Here is a 17449-nt window from a genome sequence, read left to right on the forward strand (position 1 = left end):
GTGCGGTGGCTCACGCCTGTAATCCCAGCACTTTGGGAGGCCAAGGTAGGTGGATCACGAGATCAGGAGATCGAGACCATCCTGTCTAACACGGTGAAACCCCATCTCTACTAAAAAAATACAAAAAAAAGCCAGGCGTGGTGGCGGGCACCTGTAGTCCCAGCTACTCGGGAGGCTGAGGTAGGAGAATGGCGTGAACACGGGAGGCAGAGCTTGTAGTGAGCTGAGATTGTGCCACTGCACTCCAGCCTGGGCAACAGAGCGAGACTCTGTCTCAAAAAAAAAAAAAAAAAAAGAAACTGAAATCTTATAAGGAGGAAACTGGGTGACTAGGGACAAGGGTGGCAAGAAGACTTCATCATACACCCTTTTGTACCTTCTGAATTGTGAATCATGAATAATTGCCTTCTCAAAAATTATAAATAAGTTGTGTTGTTATAACTTTTATTTTGACTTCTAAGATGGAATTGTCAGCCACCTGAAGAAGCAGGCAGGACCAGCTTCAGTGCCTCTCAGGACTGAGGAAGAATTTAAGAAATTCATTAGTGATAAAGATGCATCTATAGTAGGTAAGTAGCAAATATTAAACCGTGCCACAGAATTGTCAGTTTGGTTTCCAAAACCCTCCATGTCTGGGAAAGCCATAGAATTAAACCAGTTAAGGAAACCTTGGGGCAGTTGAAAAGGCAACTGACAGAATTGGGTCAGCAATTACTATAATGCACTATAGTACATTATATAATTACTATATAATGTAATTATAATGTGGGGGGCAATTGGTGTTTTATTTGAGTGGGTTTGTGTTCTTATAGATGTAAAGGTTTAATTTCAATTAAAGGACTAGGAGAGGTGGGTGTGGGGGAAAAAAAGGACTAGGATAGGAATATCTTCAGCATTTTCTAATGCTTGTTAAACTCTGAGATTTAACTCATAATAGGGTAGTTATGACTGAAAATAAGGTTTTAAGGTAGGAAGATACAAGTAAATAATAAACCTCTGCTATTTTCACAATAATTAGGGAACTTAAAATTTAAAATCAGATTGCTAGGATTTGTCTTGTTTTGCAGCATTCATTGCTTTCTCATGTGTTGCAGTATCTCATTTTTAAATGACATGAGCCAGTTAAACACTTTCTGCATCTTAGGTGTTCATTGTTTTGTTTTTTAAATGTGATATATGATAAATTTGACTAAAAAATAAATTTAAACATAAAAGCTATGTTTGTGCTTCTCTTAGTCTCCTAATTACTGTAATAAAACTGACTTTCGCCTGGCTCAGTGGCTCACACCTGTAATCCCAGCACTTTGGGAGGCTGAAGCGGGCGGATCACCTGAGGTCAGGAGTCTGAGACCAACCTGACCAACATGGAGAAACCTCGTCTCTACTAAAAATACAAAATTAGCCGAGCATGATGGCGCATGCCTGTAATCTCAGCTACTTGGGAGGCTGAGGCAGGAGAATCGCTTGAACCTGGGAGGCAGAGGTTGGGGTGAGCTAAGATCGCGCCATTGTACTCCAGCCTGGGCAACAAGCGCAAAACTCTTGCAAAAAAAAAAAAAAAAGTGACTTTCTGGCAGCAGAATATGGTTTACTGTTTAAATTTGGCTAAAAGCCACTTTTTACCGTCTACATTTTACTGATTCTTTATATTTTACAAGGAGTTAGCATGTATTTACTAAACATTTATGTTTTAGTCACTTTTCTAAATGAGTAGTTCTAAAGACAAATATAGAGAAGGAAAAAAATTGGGTGAAGTGGTTTACAGTTTATTTTGACATATCATCTTAATTTAATCCTTCTGATACCTGAAATAGTCCCTGAAACTCTTAAGTTAAGCAGTTTGCCCAAATTTGTTCAATTATGGGAAAGTAGAATGAAGACTTGAACACTGACAAATTTTCTCCCTTGGCTCTCTCAAAAAATGTTTCTGTAAAGGGTAGAGGGAAAATTCTCATCTTAAATATTGTGCCTGTCTGAGGTAGTCATGGCAAAGCAGACCCAGTCCTCAAAGTAGAATGAAACCCTTGAAAAATAGACGTTTATGGTTTGGAATGTCTATCTGTCAGTACTTATTGCTTCTTCCTCGTGTTTAATATTTTCTGTATAGGTTTTTTCGATGATTCATTCAGTGAAGCTCACTCCGAGTTCCTAAAAGCAGCCAGCAACTTGAGGGATAACTACCGATTTGCACATACGAATGTTGAGTCTCTGGTGAACGAGTATGATGATAATGGAGAGTAAGTGACTGAGTTGAATCTCCTGACCAAGTATTATTGTGTGAACTGGTGATATTGATTGATTGATTGGGACAAGGTTTCACTCTGTCACCCAGGCTGGAGTGCAGTGGTGCAATCTCTGCTCACTGCAACCTCCGCCTCCCAGGTTCAAACGATTCTTGTGTCTCAACCTCCTGAGTACCTGGGAGTACAGGCACGCGCCACCACACCCAGCTAATTTTTGTATTTTTAGTAGAGACAGGGTTTCACCATGTTGCCCAGGCTGGTCTCAAATTCCTGGCCTCAAGTGATCCACCCACCTCGGCCTCCCAAAGTGCTGAGATTACAGGCATGAGCCACCACACCCAGCTGAATTGGTCATTTTTATACCTATTTTTTTCCCAAGGGTTTATTGAGTACTTTCAAGGCATTATGCTACATGCCAGAAACTATTGCTGCCTTCAAGGACCATTCCTCTATCTAGTAGAGGGAGATTGTATACATGAACATATATAAAAATGAAAGTGTAAGTGTATGTAGAACTATATACAGAGTGGTTGGAAGTACAAAAGAGGAAGTGTTTTTTTCTTCTTTTGGGGTAAGGGGGTAATATCAGAAAAATTCATAGAAGGGGTGACTCTTGAAGGATCAGTTTTCTCTGGAAGGTTATGGCCTTCGAAATAAAAATTATTCCAGATAGAGCTCCAGGAGTGAAGGCCTTGAGCTGTAAGATAGCCTAGGCATGTTGGGGCCCATAGTACTGCTGGAGTTTTGTTTGTGATTGAGATCATAATGAAAGATAAGATTGGAGTATTTAGCAGAGACCAAATTATAAATTTTAAGTGCCATATAAAAGAGCTTTGATTTTTATCTTTTAGACATTTTGAGAACCATTGAAAGACTTTGGGCTGGGGAGTAATGCCTAGTGTTCCATTATTGGAATAATGAGCTTGTGGGAGTTATTTATATCCTCCTGCTCAAGGTCATTGCCAAGGTCTGATCTTTCACAAAAACAATTTGCAACCTCCCGCGTAAATGGGTTAAATTTGTAAAGAAGTCACTGGCAACCACATGATAATGGTTTGAAGGGGGAGTGGTGCAAGGCATTCTAAGGATTCTAAGGAGAATTCTAAGGATTATAAGGAGAATCTAAAGTAGGATGACATGTGAGAGTCTAAACTCGGTCAGCAGCATTAGTGGCAATGGATAGGAAGGGGTGAGTATAAAAAATGTAAACAATAGTCACTAACCATGTATGAAAAGAAGATTTAGAGTAAGTTTGAGTTTTTTTTTTTTTTTTTTTTCAGACAGAGTCTCGCCCTTGTTGCCCAGGCTGGAGTGTGGTGGCGCAATCTTGGCTCACTACAACCTCCGCCTCCTGGGTTCAAGTGATTCTCCTGCCTCAGCCTCCTGAGTAGCTAGGATTCCAGTTGTGCACCACCACACCTGGCTAGTTTTTGTGTTTTTAGTAGAGACAGGGTTTCGTTATATTGGCCAGTCTGGTCTCAAACTCCTGACCTTAGGTGATCTGTCTTCCTCGGGCTCCCAAAGTGTTGGGATTACAGGCATGAGCCACCACACCCGGCCTGCTATTGTTTCTAAAGGTTTGAAAATCTACTCTGACCCCCTTTTGAGATAATGAAAAAGCTGAAGCCCAGAAGGATTAAATTGAGACCTGGTCCAATGTGTTTGGAATTAGTTGGGGAACTATGATTAGAACCACGTTCTCTTAATTTTTCAACCCAAAATTTATTAAACCCTGTACCCAATTATTGCACTTAAGATTAAGGCGGTTAGCATCTTAGTGTTAATGAAAAGGTCATGTTGCTGAATCTGTGGTACTAGAAAAGAGTCCTTATGTACTTAGATGTTGCTAGTTAAAAGTGGCAGCAAAAATAGATAGTCTGAGCTTTACATGAAATATGGGAACTCCGCCTGTAATCCCAGCATTTTTGGAGGCTGAGATGGGAGGATCACTTGAGCCTGGGAGTTCAAGATTACCCTTGGTAACATGGTGAGACCCCCATCTCTACAAAAATTTAAAAAATAAATTAGTTGTGCATGGTGGTGCACACCTGTGTTCTCAGCTATTTAGGCAGCTAACATAGGGGGATCACTTGAGCCTAGGAGTTGAAGGCTACAGTGAGCTATGATCACACCACTGCACTCCAGCCTGAGCAAGAGAGCGAAACCCTATCTCAAAGAAAAAAAAAAAAAAGATGGGAGACAGTTCTTCTATCTGCCTACTGAGACTTTTTTTTTTTTTTTTTTAAGGGGTATCATCTTATTTCGTCCTTCACATCTCACTAACAAGTTTGAGGACAAGACTGTGGCATATACAGAGCAAAAAATGACCAGTGGCAAAATTAAAAAGTTTATCCAGGAAAACATGTGAGTACTTCTTTGTATCTTGTCTGGGATTTATTTGCTTGATTTTAGTTTGTTTACCTCAGTTATTAAGCAGAGCTATATTTTGGCTTAAACTGTCTATTTGGGGGGATTGTAATAATAATAGTTTGAGTTTATATTAAAGCAGTAATGTATGGGTGTTAGAACTCCTATTGTCATCCTGTAAGGTATATATTGCTCAGTACTTGTCCTAAATGTTTAAAATCTCTTTCCTTCATAAATGCTATCAGTTATTTTGTGGCAACTTTATGATATAGCTAAAAACTTGCCAAGCCAGTTGATAATGGATTATTTCATTTCAGTTTTGGTATCTGTCCTCACATGACAGAAGACAATAAAGATTTGATACAGGGCAAGGACTTACTTATTGCTTACTATGATGTGGACTATGAAAAGAATGCTAAAGGTTCCAACTACTGGAGAAACAGGTAATAAGAATTAAGTTTTTCCCTTATGAACAAGTTTACCCAATGTATAACTAGTCCCTTCTAACATTCTCGTTGGTTCCTTAAGAATCTGTAAAACAATAAATGGTTCCTTAAGAAGATGTAAAAAAAAAAAAAAAAAAAAAAGTAACTATCCTGTTACCATGTGTGGTATAAAAGCAGGAAAGAATGGGAACATTTGGCTTCCAAATACTACATTTGAAGTCATAAGGACAAATAAACTGTTTTCACAATCTGTTGGGCATGTATTTCGTAGGTGTTTCTTTGCTTTGTGACACAGTGACTCTAAGTAGAAGGTGGAAATTTGATATAAAATGCACTTAAAACATTGTGCTTACTTGCACATTGAGACTGTCAGCGCATTTTACCCTTACAAATTTTCTTTTCAGTTCAGTCATTATGCCTATAATAGATTTCAGTTATATATTACAGCAAGATTTAGCAGGAATGCACCAGTTGATTGGGTATCACCAATTTGCCAGTGAAGTTCAGTAAGGCATTGAAGTATACCATAACCCTGTGTCAGTGCCCAAGAGCTCAGACTGTTCAGACTGATTCCGGAAGGCTAGAACTATAGAACTTAGTCTTAGGCCGGGCGCGGTGGCTCACGCTTGTAATCCCAGCACTTTGGGAGGCCGAGGCGGGCGGATCACGAGGTCAGGAGATCGAGACCACAGTGAAACCCCGTCTCTACTAAAAATACAAAAAAAAAAATTAGCCGGGCGTGGTGGCGGGCGCCTGTAGTCCCAGCTACTCAGAGAGGCTGAGGCAGGAGAATGGCGTGAACCCAGGAGGCAGAGCTTGCAGTGAGCCGAGATTGCGCCACTGCACTCCAGCCTGGGTGACAGAGCGAGACTCCGTCTCAAAAAAAAAAAAAAAAAAAAAAAAAAGAACTTAGTCTTTGCTTTCCAATCACTTGCTTCTTAGTTTCAAAAGTGCTTGACTACCCTGTATAGTCTTGGCACAAATGTCTCTTATTTCCCACAGGGTAATGATGGTGGCAAAGAAATTCCTGGATGCTGGGCACAAACTCAACTTTGCTGTAGCTAGCCGCAAAACTTTTAGCCATGAACTTTCTGATTTTGGCTTGGAGAGCACTGCTGGAGAGATTCCTGTTGTTGCTATCAGAACTGCTAAAGGAGAGAAGTTTGTCATGCAGGAGGAGTTCTCGTGAGTTGCTAGTTGGGCTTTGATTCTCCAAGGCAATTATTAAAGCCTTTTATACTACAAAGGATTTCTAAAGAACAATAACCCTGGAATGTGAAGATAGGTCTTTTAATCAAGACCTATGACTGTCATTGTTCTCAATTTAAATATAGGTACTTTAGGCCAGGCGCAGTGGCTCACGCCTGTAATCCCAGCACTTTGGGAGGCTGAGGTGGGCGGATCGCATAAGGTCGGGAGTTCGAGACCAGCCTGACCAACATAGAGAAACCCCGTCTCTACTAAAAATGCAAAAAAATTAGCCAGGCACGGTGGTGCATGCGTGTAATCCCAGGTACTCGGGAGGCTGAGGCAGGAGAATTGCTTGAACCTGGGAGGTGGAGGTTGCAGTGAGCCAAGATCACGCCATTGCACTCTGGCCTGGCAACAAGAGCGAAACTCGGTCTCAAAAAAAATAAATAAATAAAAATAAATAAATACATATAGGTACTTTAAGGATTATGATCCTTAATGAATTCTGAAAACTAATAAAAGGATGGCAGGTTGGAATTCTTACATGACTCCACTTGGTCATTAGAAATAGCAGATAAAGGCTGAGTGCAGTGGCTCACCCCTGTAATCCCAGCACTTTGGGAGGCCAAGGCATGTGGATCACTTGAAGTCAGGAGTTCAAGACCAGCCTGGCCCACATAGTGAAACCCTGTCTCTACTAAAAATACAAAAATTAGCCAGGTGTGACGGTGCGCACCTGTAATTCCAGCTACTGGGGAGGCTGAGGCACCAGAATCACTTGAACCTGGGAGGCAGAGGTTGCAGTGAGCCGAGATCATGCCACTGTTCTCCAGCCTGGGTGACAGAGCAAGACTGTGTCTCAAAAAAATAAAGAAATAGATAAGATTGGATAGCCTCCTTTGGGCCAGATGTGGTGGCTCGCACCTATAATCCCAGCACTTTGGGAGGCTGAGGCAGGAAGATCACTTGAGCCCATGAGTTTGAGGCCAGCCTGGGCAACATAGCAAGACCCTGTCTCTAAAAAATTTTAAAATCCAAAAAAAGATTGAACAGTCTCCTTGATACTGATGTAATTTCAAACCAAACCATTCCCCCCTCATCCCTACAGAATGTATGTTCTTTTTGAAATACTACGTGGGTCTAAAGTAAACTCAGAATCGGGAAGATCTTAAGACCAGAAACAATTTTTACCCTCACTTTCTGAGATTTTGGGAGATTGAGACAAGAGAAAATCTTCCTTGTGAGCCAGTCAATAAAACAAAATAGTGTAAACACACACTATGCTCCAGAGCAATAAGACCTGGTTCTTTTACAAAAATGAATCTCCAGAAGACCAATGATTATCCTTTCTCTGAACTTTCTAATCCACAAAGAGTACACTGGAAATAAAAGGAACGGTTTGTTTCTTCAGTCAGTAGTTCTGCATATTGAGAGATAAGAGTCCCCCTTTTTTAGCCTTGAAAAGCTAAAATACATAGTAACTGTTCAAAGAAATTGGCTGTAGTTTTCTCAGTGGTGGGAATAGATTAACAGGCCTTACCCTTGTTTTCCAATTGTAGGCGTGATGGGAAGGCTCTGGAGAGGTTCCTGCAGGATTACTTTGATGGCAATCTGAAGAGATACCTGAAGTCTGAACCTATCCCAGAGAGCAATGATGGGCCTGTAAAGGTGAGGTGCTCACAGCCTCATCAAGCTATGAGCAATTGCCTCTCCTCATTTCTTTGTTCCAAAACTGTGGGGTCTAAATGAAGACTTTGTTGGCCATCTCTTTTTTTTTTTGTCCTTACTCCCGAGTCATAAAATAAGCATTGGCAGGCCAAGCGGTAGCTCATGCCTGTAATCCCAGCACTTTGGGAGGCAAAGGCGGGCACATCACGAGGTCGATAGTTTGAGACCAGCCTGTCTAGCATGGTGAAACCCCGTCTCTACTAAAAATACAAAAAAATCAGCCAGGCATGGTGGCAGGCGCCTGTAATCCCAGCTACTCGGGAGGCTGAGGCAGGAGAATCGCTTGAACCCAGGAAGCAGAGGTTGCAGTGAGTCGAGATTATGCCACTGCACTCCAGCCTGGGCGACAAGAGCGAAACTCCATCTAAAAAAAAAAAAAAAGCATTGGCAGGGCTCATAATGCTTGGTAGGGGCGAGAGTATAAAGCCTGCGTAGAATTTTCTGATGAAATTTATATTGGGCTAAGTTACTCTTGAGGATAGAGCAACCCCTAAGAACAGTGTGTTGCTTTGAATTTTTTTATAGAGATGTGGTCCTACTCTGTTGCCTCAGCCTTCTGAGTAGCTTGGACTGCAGGCATGTGCCACCAAGCTTGGCTTGAAATTATTTTAAGGAACGGTTGGGTAGCACTTCTGTGTCCTGTAACTTCCTGAACATAGTTTGACAGGTGACAGACATAGGAACGAGTTGGTATCTAGTGAATGACAACATCTTTAATACAATCTGTAAATGTCATTTGGGTTTCCATGACTTATTTTCCATGGTAACACATCAAATTAGAGAGGGATTGGGTCTAGGAACAAATACAGTTGTGAATTTATTTTTTTATGTTACCAACTAGAGATTCTTCTGTGTTTTTCAGGTAGTGGTAGCAGAGAATTTTGATGAAATAGTGAATAATGAAAATAAAGATGTGCTGATTGAATTTTATGCCCCTTGGTGTGGTCACTGTAAGAACCTGGAGCCCAAGTATAAAGAACTTGGTGAGAAGGTAAGTGTGAACCCTATTCTGAGGATAACATTTAAGCGGGAGCAGTAAGTTTATATATGTATTCAGTATGGGCTAATTTGCTTGGTTCCTAAGTACTGATAGATTTTTTTCCCAATTACTTGCTTTTTACTCACTTTCTCTTGACTGCCCCCTAGTGCCCCAGCCTGTGCAGTGCCTGAAATACCCACTTTTAACATTCCATTCCTCAGACTCAATCTAGATAATGGTTAAAAATATCTAAGGACTTCTGAATTTTGGTAATGGCTTACATGAATCCATATGGTCCTTCATCTTAAAACATTTGGCTTAGCCCCTGTAATGTCTTATTTAGACCAGGTAAATTTGAAGGTGGCAATATGTAGAGTCTTAATACAAGAGAAAAAAGGGAAGCTTGTGGAAAGTGAAGTACTACCATCTGCAAACCACTCTTCCCACCTGAACAGCAGTTTATCTGCTGGAATTACAGGTGCGCACCACCACACCCGGCTAATTTTTGTATTTTTAGTGTTGGAAGAATGAGATTGTTTTAAGTCTTGAATTGACTAAGTGTCCCTCTGTCACTGAAAACTCGAAATGTAAACATTTAACCTGTTTTATTAACAGCTCAGCAAAGACCCAAATATCGTCATAGCCAAGATGGATGCCACAGCCAATGATGTGCCTTCTCCATATGAAGTCAGAGGGTAAGTGGATTAAAAATTAACAAAAGTGTCTAGGCAATAGATAGGAATAAAGCTTGTAACCACCAGGAATTCATTACTAGACATAGTTTTCATATTCCAGTTGAAGGCAGAACCACTGATTCCTTCTTGGCTTAAGAGTTCTGCAGCATGGGCCCACATAACTGCTTGAAATTAATGAATGTTTCTTTCCCCAGTTTTCCTACCATATACTTCTCTCCAGCCAACAAGAAGCTAAATCCAAAGAAATATGAAGTAAGTGAATTGTCCCATATCCCCACAAATATATACACAGACATAAACACACACTCTTAAACATAGTTCTTTAATTGGGTTTATTTATTTATTTATTTATTTTTTTGAGACGGAGTTTCGCTCTTGTTGCCTGGGCTGGAGTGCAATGGCGTGATCTCGGCTCACCGTTCAAGCGATTCTCCTGCCTCAGCCTCCCGAGTAGCTGGGATTGTAGGCATGCGCCACCACCTTGGCTAATTTTGTATTTTTAGTAGAGATGGGGTTTCTCCATGTTGGTCAGGCTGGTCTTGAACTCCTGACCTCAGGTGATCCGCCCGCCTTGGCCTCCCAAAGTGCTGGGATTACAGGCGTGAGCCACCATGCCAGGCTAATTGGGTTTATTTAACTAAAAACTCTTTAAACTCTCATGGGCAGTATATGTGGCTGCTAATATGCTTTTATAAACTCAGAAGTCTTCCTGTTTGGGTGGGGCAGATCAGGGTTCTTTAAAAAGTTACATTTTTAAGGTAATCTTTCTGTTTTCAGGGTGGCCGTGAATTAAGTGATTTTATTAGCTATCTACAACGAGAAGCTACAAACCCCCCCGTAATTCAAGAAGAAAAACCCAAGAAGAAGAAGAAGGCACAGGAGGATCTCTAAAGCAGTAGCCAAACACCACTTTGTAAAAGGACTCTTCCACCAGAGATGGGAAAACCATTGGGGAGGACTAGGACCCATATGGGAATTACTACCTCTCAGGGCCGAGAGGACAGAATGGATATAATCTGAATCCTGTTAAATTTTCTCTAAACTGTTTCTTAGCTGCACTGTTTATGGAAATACCAGGACCAGTTTATGTTTGTGGTTTTGGGAAAAATTATTTGTTTTGGGGGGAATGTTGTGGGGGTGGGGTTGAGTTGGGGGTATTTTCTAATTTTTTTTGTACATTTGGAACAGTGACAATAAATGAGACCCCTTTAAACTGTCTTATTTTCCACAAGATTGAGAACCAGATGTTCTCTACACACGATCACTGTTCAATAGAGCTTTCTTCAGTGATGGAAATGCTCTGTAATCTACACTGTTCAGTACAGGTAGCTATGGAGCATCTGAAATATGGCTAGAAACTACATTTTTAGTTTTCATTAATTTAAATAGCCATACAGTTGCCACCATACTGGTCACTGCAGCTGTAGACTGACTGTCTGGGTCCATAGTTCATCAAAATTTATTATCTCTTTCTCTCCTTACATGTTTATTGCCCAGGCCTACCCTGGTGATTAGAACAGCTGAAGGGCCTTTCTTATTAGGCTGTCCCTGCCCTAAGGATGGGTTCCTGTTTATCCTTGCCACGCGGCTGAGCTTACTGCATGTTTATACCCCCCAAGGACTGTTCTCTGCCCAGAAATGCCCTGTCAAGAGTGTGGCATCACGCGGTTTCATCCAAGTTGTTTCAGGAATTGCTGACACTGCTGGGTGCAGTTCTATCCCCCAAAGCCTAGGGTGTGGCCCTTTAACTTCCCCTCCAGTAGAACTGGGAAAGGCAGTATCATTCCTAGTTATGAGTGAAGCATCCACTTTCTTTTGTAACAATGAGGAACAGAAAGGATAGGACTGAATGAAGAGTGATCTTTTGTCCAACTAAACCATTTATCTCCTTTTGTAGGTAAATTCAAATCCTGCCCAGTTATAGTTTTCAGTCACTGGATATTCCAGGTAGGAGCCCTACTTTAGGTGATCCTAGGAACTCCTATGTTCAGAAAAGAATTTTCTTCCTACTATATAATTACAGTATTTAGCTGTCAATTTTAAGATGAATTTGGTAGAGCCTTATAGCAAAGTATGTATCTTGGTCATGCACAAAGCTTGGAAAAAGTAAAAGATATCTAAACCATACTCTTGGAGATTCTAACTCATAACATCTGGGCTGGGGCCTGGGGATCTATTGTTTAGAGAGCCCCCAAAGTGGCTCAGATGTAAAGCCAGGGTTAAGCACCTGCCTTGGAAGATTTAACGAAAACATATAAACTTGTACAAAGGACACAGAAGCAGTCAGTTTTGATTTTTTAGCCATGTTGGTAAAAGTTCATTTTCAGTACATGGGTAACACCCAGGCCCTTTCCCATTATATCCAGGAATGCTACAAGTTCTTTTAACTCATGAAAAGTTATTATTACTGTTTCCTTAGGGAGGCTACCAGGCTAAAATTCACTTAGTTTGGTTTGTCTAATTATCTCATCTTATCCTGAAGATGATGTCATTTCCGAGGATTTGAAAATGACTTGGCTGAACTAAATAAAGGTAAAAAAGCCAAGCCTCCGTCACTTTTCCTAGACTCCTAGGCACAGCTATGGAGTCTTTGCGCAGTGCCCACACCCTAAAAATTAACAATGAAAACCAAAGCTCAAGAACCTAGAGCAACTCTCTACTTGCCACCATGGACTCCAGTGGTCAGCATAAGAAGAGCAGATAGTTGCATTCTATTTAGTTTATAGCTGCTTTGTTCTTTTGTGTTTCACTAAACAGAGGCTCAAGAACTCCCTTGATAACTTCAGCTGCCCCTGTTCTTTTCCTCAAACTCCAGGATGAGACCTTTAATGTGGGACAATTTCTGGTGAAGGTACTCACAGCGACGCTTTTCTTCTCTGTAACCTGGGTATCGCTGCAGAGAAAAAGCATCCATGTCAAAAAGTAAAAATTCTCATTCTACCTTGCTTCTGTTCCCAGACCTTGTCTTACCTTCCTGAACTTTTTATATTCCTGGACTATCTTGTTTTCCAGCACCTGAAAGAGAAAATGCTAGCACTGAGTTCAACATTAAGAAATAAGGGGCAGCCAGGCACGGTGGCTCACGCCTGTAATCCCAGCACTTTGGGCGGCTGAGGCAGGCAGATCACGAGGTCAGGAGATCGAGACCATCCTGGCTAACACAGTGAAACCCGTCTCTACTAAAAAATACAAAAAAGTTAGCTGTGCATGGTGGCAGGTGCTTGTAGTCTCAGCTGCTAGGGAGGCTGAGGCAGGAGAATGGCGTGAACCCGGGAGGCGGAGCTTGCAGTGAGCCAAGATCACGCTACTGCACTCCAGCCTGGGCAACCAAGTGAGACTGTCTCGAAAAAAAAAAGAGGGGCCAGGCGCAGTGGCTCACACCTGTAATCCCAGCACTTTGGGAGGCTGAGGTGGGTGGATCACTTGAAGTCAGGAGTTCAAGACCAGCCTGGCCAACATGGTGAAACCCTGTCTCTACTAAAAATACAAAAGTTAGCTGGGCATGGTGGCACATACCTATAATCCCAGCTATTCTTTTGAAAGCTGAGGCATGAGAATAGCTTTAGCCTAAGAGGTGGAGGTTGCAGTGAGCCAAGATTGCGCCACCTCACTCCAGCTTGAGAGACAGAGCTAGACTGTCTCAAAAAAAAGGGAAGTAACTTCCCTTCCCATTCTACCAGATGATACAATGATACAGACTAATTTTTCCCTTCAAACGGATTTCCTTGTCACTTTGCTTAGTCACTTTATAAACACAGGCGTATGGATGGTTAGCAGGGGGTTAATGGCCAGTAGAGCTGGAAAGCCAGGCTGGGTCCTGTCCTTACCTTGTATTCTGGAGTTCCTCGCTGAACTCTTTTAATCTCTGCTCCCAGCTCTATGAACCTTTGGCTTGCAGTCCCAACACGGGCATGCAGGATGCGGTATTCAGCATAATCTGTCTCAAAGTCCTGCTCATAGGCATGTTGCTGTTCTGCACTGTGGATGGCCCTGTATTGCCTGCCAGGAGCAGAGAGTTGTCACCTTCAATTTCATTGCCCCTGAAAAGCCCCCAGCTTCCAGGAAGTACATCTTAATATATGCACAAGGCTTGATGGAATTGGAAAAAGCAGGGAACTCACAGGAGGTAGTCTGGTACATCTTCGGGGCTTGGGGATTCAGAATCTAGGAAGTAAGCAAGAAAACACAAGTGATGATAAGTCTTTTCCACTGGCATTTTTACCCTCCTCTCATAAACTCACCTTTTTTTTTTTTTTTTTTTTTTTTTGAGACGGAGTCTTGCTCTGTCGCCCAGACTGGAGTGCAGTGGCGTGATCTCGGCTCACTGCAAGCTCCGCCTCCTGGGTTCACGCCATTCTCCAGCCTCAGCCTCTCCGAGTAGCTGGGACTACAGGCGCCCGCCACCACGCCCGGCTAATTTTTTTGTATTTTTAGTAGAGACGGGGTTTCACCGTGGTCTCGATCTCCTGACCTTGTGATCTGCCCGCCTCGGCCTCCCAAAGTGCTGGGATTACAAGCGTGAGCCACCGTGCCCGGCCAAACTCACCTTCTTGAACTGAGGAACTGTGTTCTAATCTGGGGTCCACATCCTCATCTTCTTGCTCCCAATCTTCTCTCTCTTGTAAATCCTGATTGGTCAGGCCTTGTAGGGGGCTTGGCGCTAAAGGCAGAGTTCTGAACCTCTTTTCTTCTAGTTCTACAGTGGCTACAGGCACTGAACGTTTCTGTTGAGGAAAATATCTGTGTGACAAACAGCCAAGAGCTTCCTAAATATGTTCTTCTGTCAAGAATTCCTCCTAGGCTGGGCACAGTGGCTCATACCTGTAATCCCAACCGTTTCAGAGGCTCAGGTGGGGGGATCGCTTGAGCCCAAGATTTCAAGACTAGTCTGGGTAACATAGTGAGACCCTATCTCTACAAAAAAAAAAAAAAAATGAGCCTGGTGTAGTGGCACACACCAGCTGAGGAGGGAGAATCGATCCCAGGAGTTCAAGGCTGTGGTGAGCTGTGATCATACCACAACACTCCAGCCTGGGTGACTGAGTGAGAATAAGAAAAAAAAAAAAAAAAAGCGGGAGGGATGGCTTGAGCCCAGGAGTCTCCAGCCTGGGGAACAGAGAGACCTTGTCTCTAAAAAAATTCCTCCCATATAATGAGCTTCCAATTTCTAAATTTTAGCTTGACTAAAAGTGCTTTTCAAAATAGTCTTTGCCACTGTTTCATTATATTAATGTTACAAAAAAAAAAAGCCCTTGCCATTCTAACTTACCTTGTTCAGACGTTTCCGGCTGGCAGAGGAAGGCAGTGCCTGAACAGGTTCTCTGTTTGGAAGATGGGTCTGGTTTCTAGGATATTTTAAGGGAATGGGACAGATGAAGACCAGGGTAGGAGGTGGAACTGGATCTTTTATTACAACATCTAAGAGTGGAGATTAGAAAGGAAGACAATGCCAAAGCTTCCCATGTTAGTCCCACCCCATCCAAAATACCTCACTTCCCACTGTGCCATGTGCTCCCTTGAGGATCCTGGGAATGACTGTCCTTGGTTGCTTGCCAGTGGATCTGACACTGACACCTGGTGGGGAAAGTGGCAGGAGCATTTGGTTCCCTGGAATACTGGGTACCTTGGACTTCAGGCTTTGCCCCACCTTATCACAACTCCCTGCAGTTTCTGGCCTCACCAACCTCCTCTAGTGCCATCTGTGGCTGTGATACTGCATCTCCTTCAGAATAGTCTCCTGTGTTCTGCCAACTCTCAGGATGTCTGGCATCTTCAGTCAGGTTGTGTCCCTGAACTGATGATGGGGCTAGGATAGAATCCATGGCTGCCCAAATAATGAGGCGCTCCCTGAGTGAGCCCAGGCAGTGGAGGCGGTTAGGCCCAGACCTGGAAAGGGGTGGTGGAAAAAAATAGGAGGGTGGAGAGCTCTTAAGCACCTCTGCACATTTCCCTCCCCCACATTCCACAAACCCTTTCTTGCTTGCTACCTGTTCCCCCTTACCTGAGGAAGGGTTGGCACACAAGATCCAAGCTACCACCAGCGCCCTCCTGGCAACACTGGGACACTATGAAGGAGAAGAGGCAGGACCAACCAGGGCCTGGGAGTCTCAGATACTGGGGGTGGAAGGAGACGGTAAGCCCCATGAAGTCAGCCCCTCCCCCTCCTGCCGCCGCCACTCGTCCGGGAACCAGCCTAAGTAAGACTAAGATGGGTCCCACAGGGCTCGTTAGCACACCAGGTGCAGCTGGGCCTGAGTTCCCCAGGAGGCTGAAACAGCACAGTCCCCTCAAACCACAGCCCCCTGGGACAACCGCAGCAGCCTCCTCGCCCCACTTGGAGTTCAGTTCTCGGAACTACCTCAGACCGTGACCATTCGCAGCTTCCGGCCCCGACCGCACCTTCCACCTCCAGCCCACGTTTATGCTCCCTCGCCCTCACCTCGCTCACACACCCTGAGCTCGCCCTTACCCCTCGGTGGCCTTGGAAAGCAATCACCGGTCGTACCTGCGGGGAGAGCGAAGATGTGATCGTTGAGCGCAGGTGAAGCGGTGTCCCCAGGATCCGGCGTCCGGAGCCCGGGATCACCTGCCTAGCGGGCTTCACTTGGAGAGGTGGGGAGGCCAGAGCTTGCGGATGCCGCTCCCTCTCCCCTGCACCTTCTCCAGGGTCGCCGGCTGAGGCCCAGGGTCCCTAGGGGCAGGGACTAGAGAAGAAAGGGGCCGGCCGTACCTGTTGCCGCTGACACTCTTGCAGTGCCCGCAGCGCAGCGTCGTTGAGCCTGAGCAGTAAGAGGCTAGTCCGGGCAGCTGGCGTGAAGCAGAGCCGGAGCTGTCCTCTCAGAGGCTCCTGGAGCTCCTCCATAGCGACGAGTTCGAGTGCAAGCAGCACGGGGGCCACAGGCGAGGGCCACCACCGCCACCTCCTCTGTTCAGGGTTTGGTTGGCACACCCAGTAACCCACGTCTGCCCCACCCTCCGCCAGGAACCCGCCCCCGGCCCCACCTCCCGCCAGCGCCACCCCAAGGTTTCCCAGCTGCGTGGGCGGTGCTTCGCTCTCCCCGGCCAACAGCCCGGACCTCGGCGCTTTCTTCTAGGACCGGCATGAATCGCTTTGGGCTATCGGAAAAGCTATCCCCAGTTCTCGGGAGAAAGAGTCCGCGACCAGCGTCTGACCTCTCAGAGTCCCCAATCCTGCCTCAGTTTCCCCAGCGACCCTGAATTTGGAGTTGCTGTCTCTAAGTGAAAGCTGAACCTGCAACCCCTTGAGGGTTTCAGCCGCAGAGGGGCGGGAGAGAGGGCCTGGTTGGTAGGCGGGCTCAGCGGTTCGCGCCAAGTTAGCCCCGAGCCTCGGAGACCCAAGAGACCAGAGGATGGCTGACCCGAAGGGGCACCAGAGACAGCGCTTGGGCTTTTTCCCGCCCGCGGTTCCACCGCTCTGAAACCGATTTCTAACAGAGAGGTAATTGGGCCCTGCGGTTGTGGTGGCAGCAGTGAAAGTTGGCTGTCACCGACTGGAGCGCCCCCAGTTGGTGGGCAGGGATACGGGCGCGGGTAGTGGCAGGAAAGTTGCAGGGCAGAGAGCCAGAACCCAGTCCTAGGTCTCACCTCGTGGCCTAAACACGCCTCAGAGTGGTGAGACCGCTTCCTGAGGAGGGCCAGGAGCTGCATGAAGTCGCCAGGCATTCCAGAGGGCCAGATCCTGGTGCACTGAGACCCCAGCACCAACCTCTGGCCAGCCCTTGGTGTCTCCACTTGTTCCTGTTTGACTATGTTTCCCAAGAGCCCTGATGTTGTCCTGTT

The 17449-nt window shown here is 44.6% G+C and overlaps 2 protein-coding genes across 2 annotated transcripts; one reads left to right on the forward strand and one right to left on the reverse strand.

Moving 5' to 3' along the window:
• Positions 1-435: 435 nt before the first annotated feature.
• On the forward strand, positions 436-10622 carry LOC116464358 (protein disulfide-isomerase A3). Its single transcript, XM_032147611.2, has 10 exons — positions 436-569; positions 2108-2237; positions 4491-4607; positions 4928-5053; positions 6059-6241; positions 7807-7915; positions 8838-8966; positions 9570-9649; positions 9844-9901; positions 10427-10622. The coding sequence occupies exons 3-10, from the start codon at positions 4567-4569 to the stop codon at positions 10538-10540; spliced, it is 840 nt and encodes a 279-aa protein (XP_032003502.1). The 5' UTR covers positions 436-569; positions 2108-2237; positions 4491-4566; the 3' UTR covers positions 10541-10622.
• A 1301-nt stretch (positions 10623-11923) lies between these two features.
• Positions 11924-16630, reverse strand: LOC116464357 (RNA polymerase II elongation factor ELL3). The gene is made up of 11 exons (XM_032147609.2): positions 16380-16630; positions 16119-16154; positions 15651-15763; positions 15334-15535; positions 15138-15223; positions 14919-14994; positions 14196-14373; positions 13771-13813; positions 13477-13648; positions 12620-12664; positions 11924-12542 (listed from the first exon to the last, which is right to left on the reverse strand). The coding sequence occupies exons 1-11, from the start codon at positions 16509-16511 to the stop codon at positions 12432-12434; spliced, it is 1194 nt and encodes a 397-aa protein (XP_032003500.1). The 5' UTR covers positions 16512-16630; the 3' UTR covers positions 11924-12431.
• Between the last annotated feature and the right edge of the window lie 819 nt (positions 16631-17449).

Source organism: Hylobates moloch, unplaced genomic scaffold, assembly GCF_009828535.3.
Source record: "Hylobates moloch isolate HMO894 unplaced genomic scaffold, HMol_V3 SCAFFOLD_485, whole genome shotgun sequence".
Classification (NCBI taxonomy): Eukaryota; Metazoa; Chordata; class Mammalia; order Primates; family Hylobatidae; genus Hylobates; species Hylobates moloch.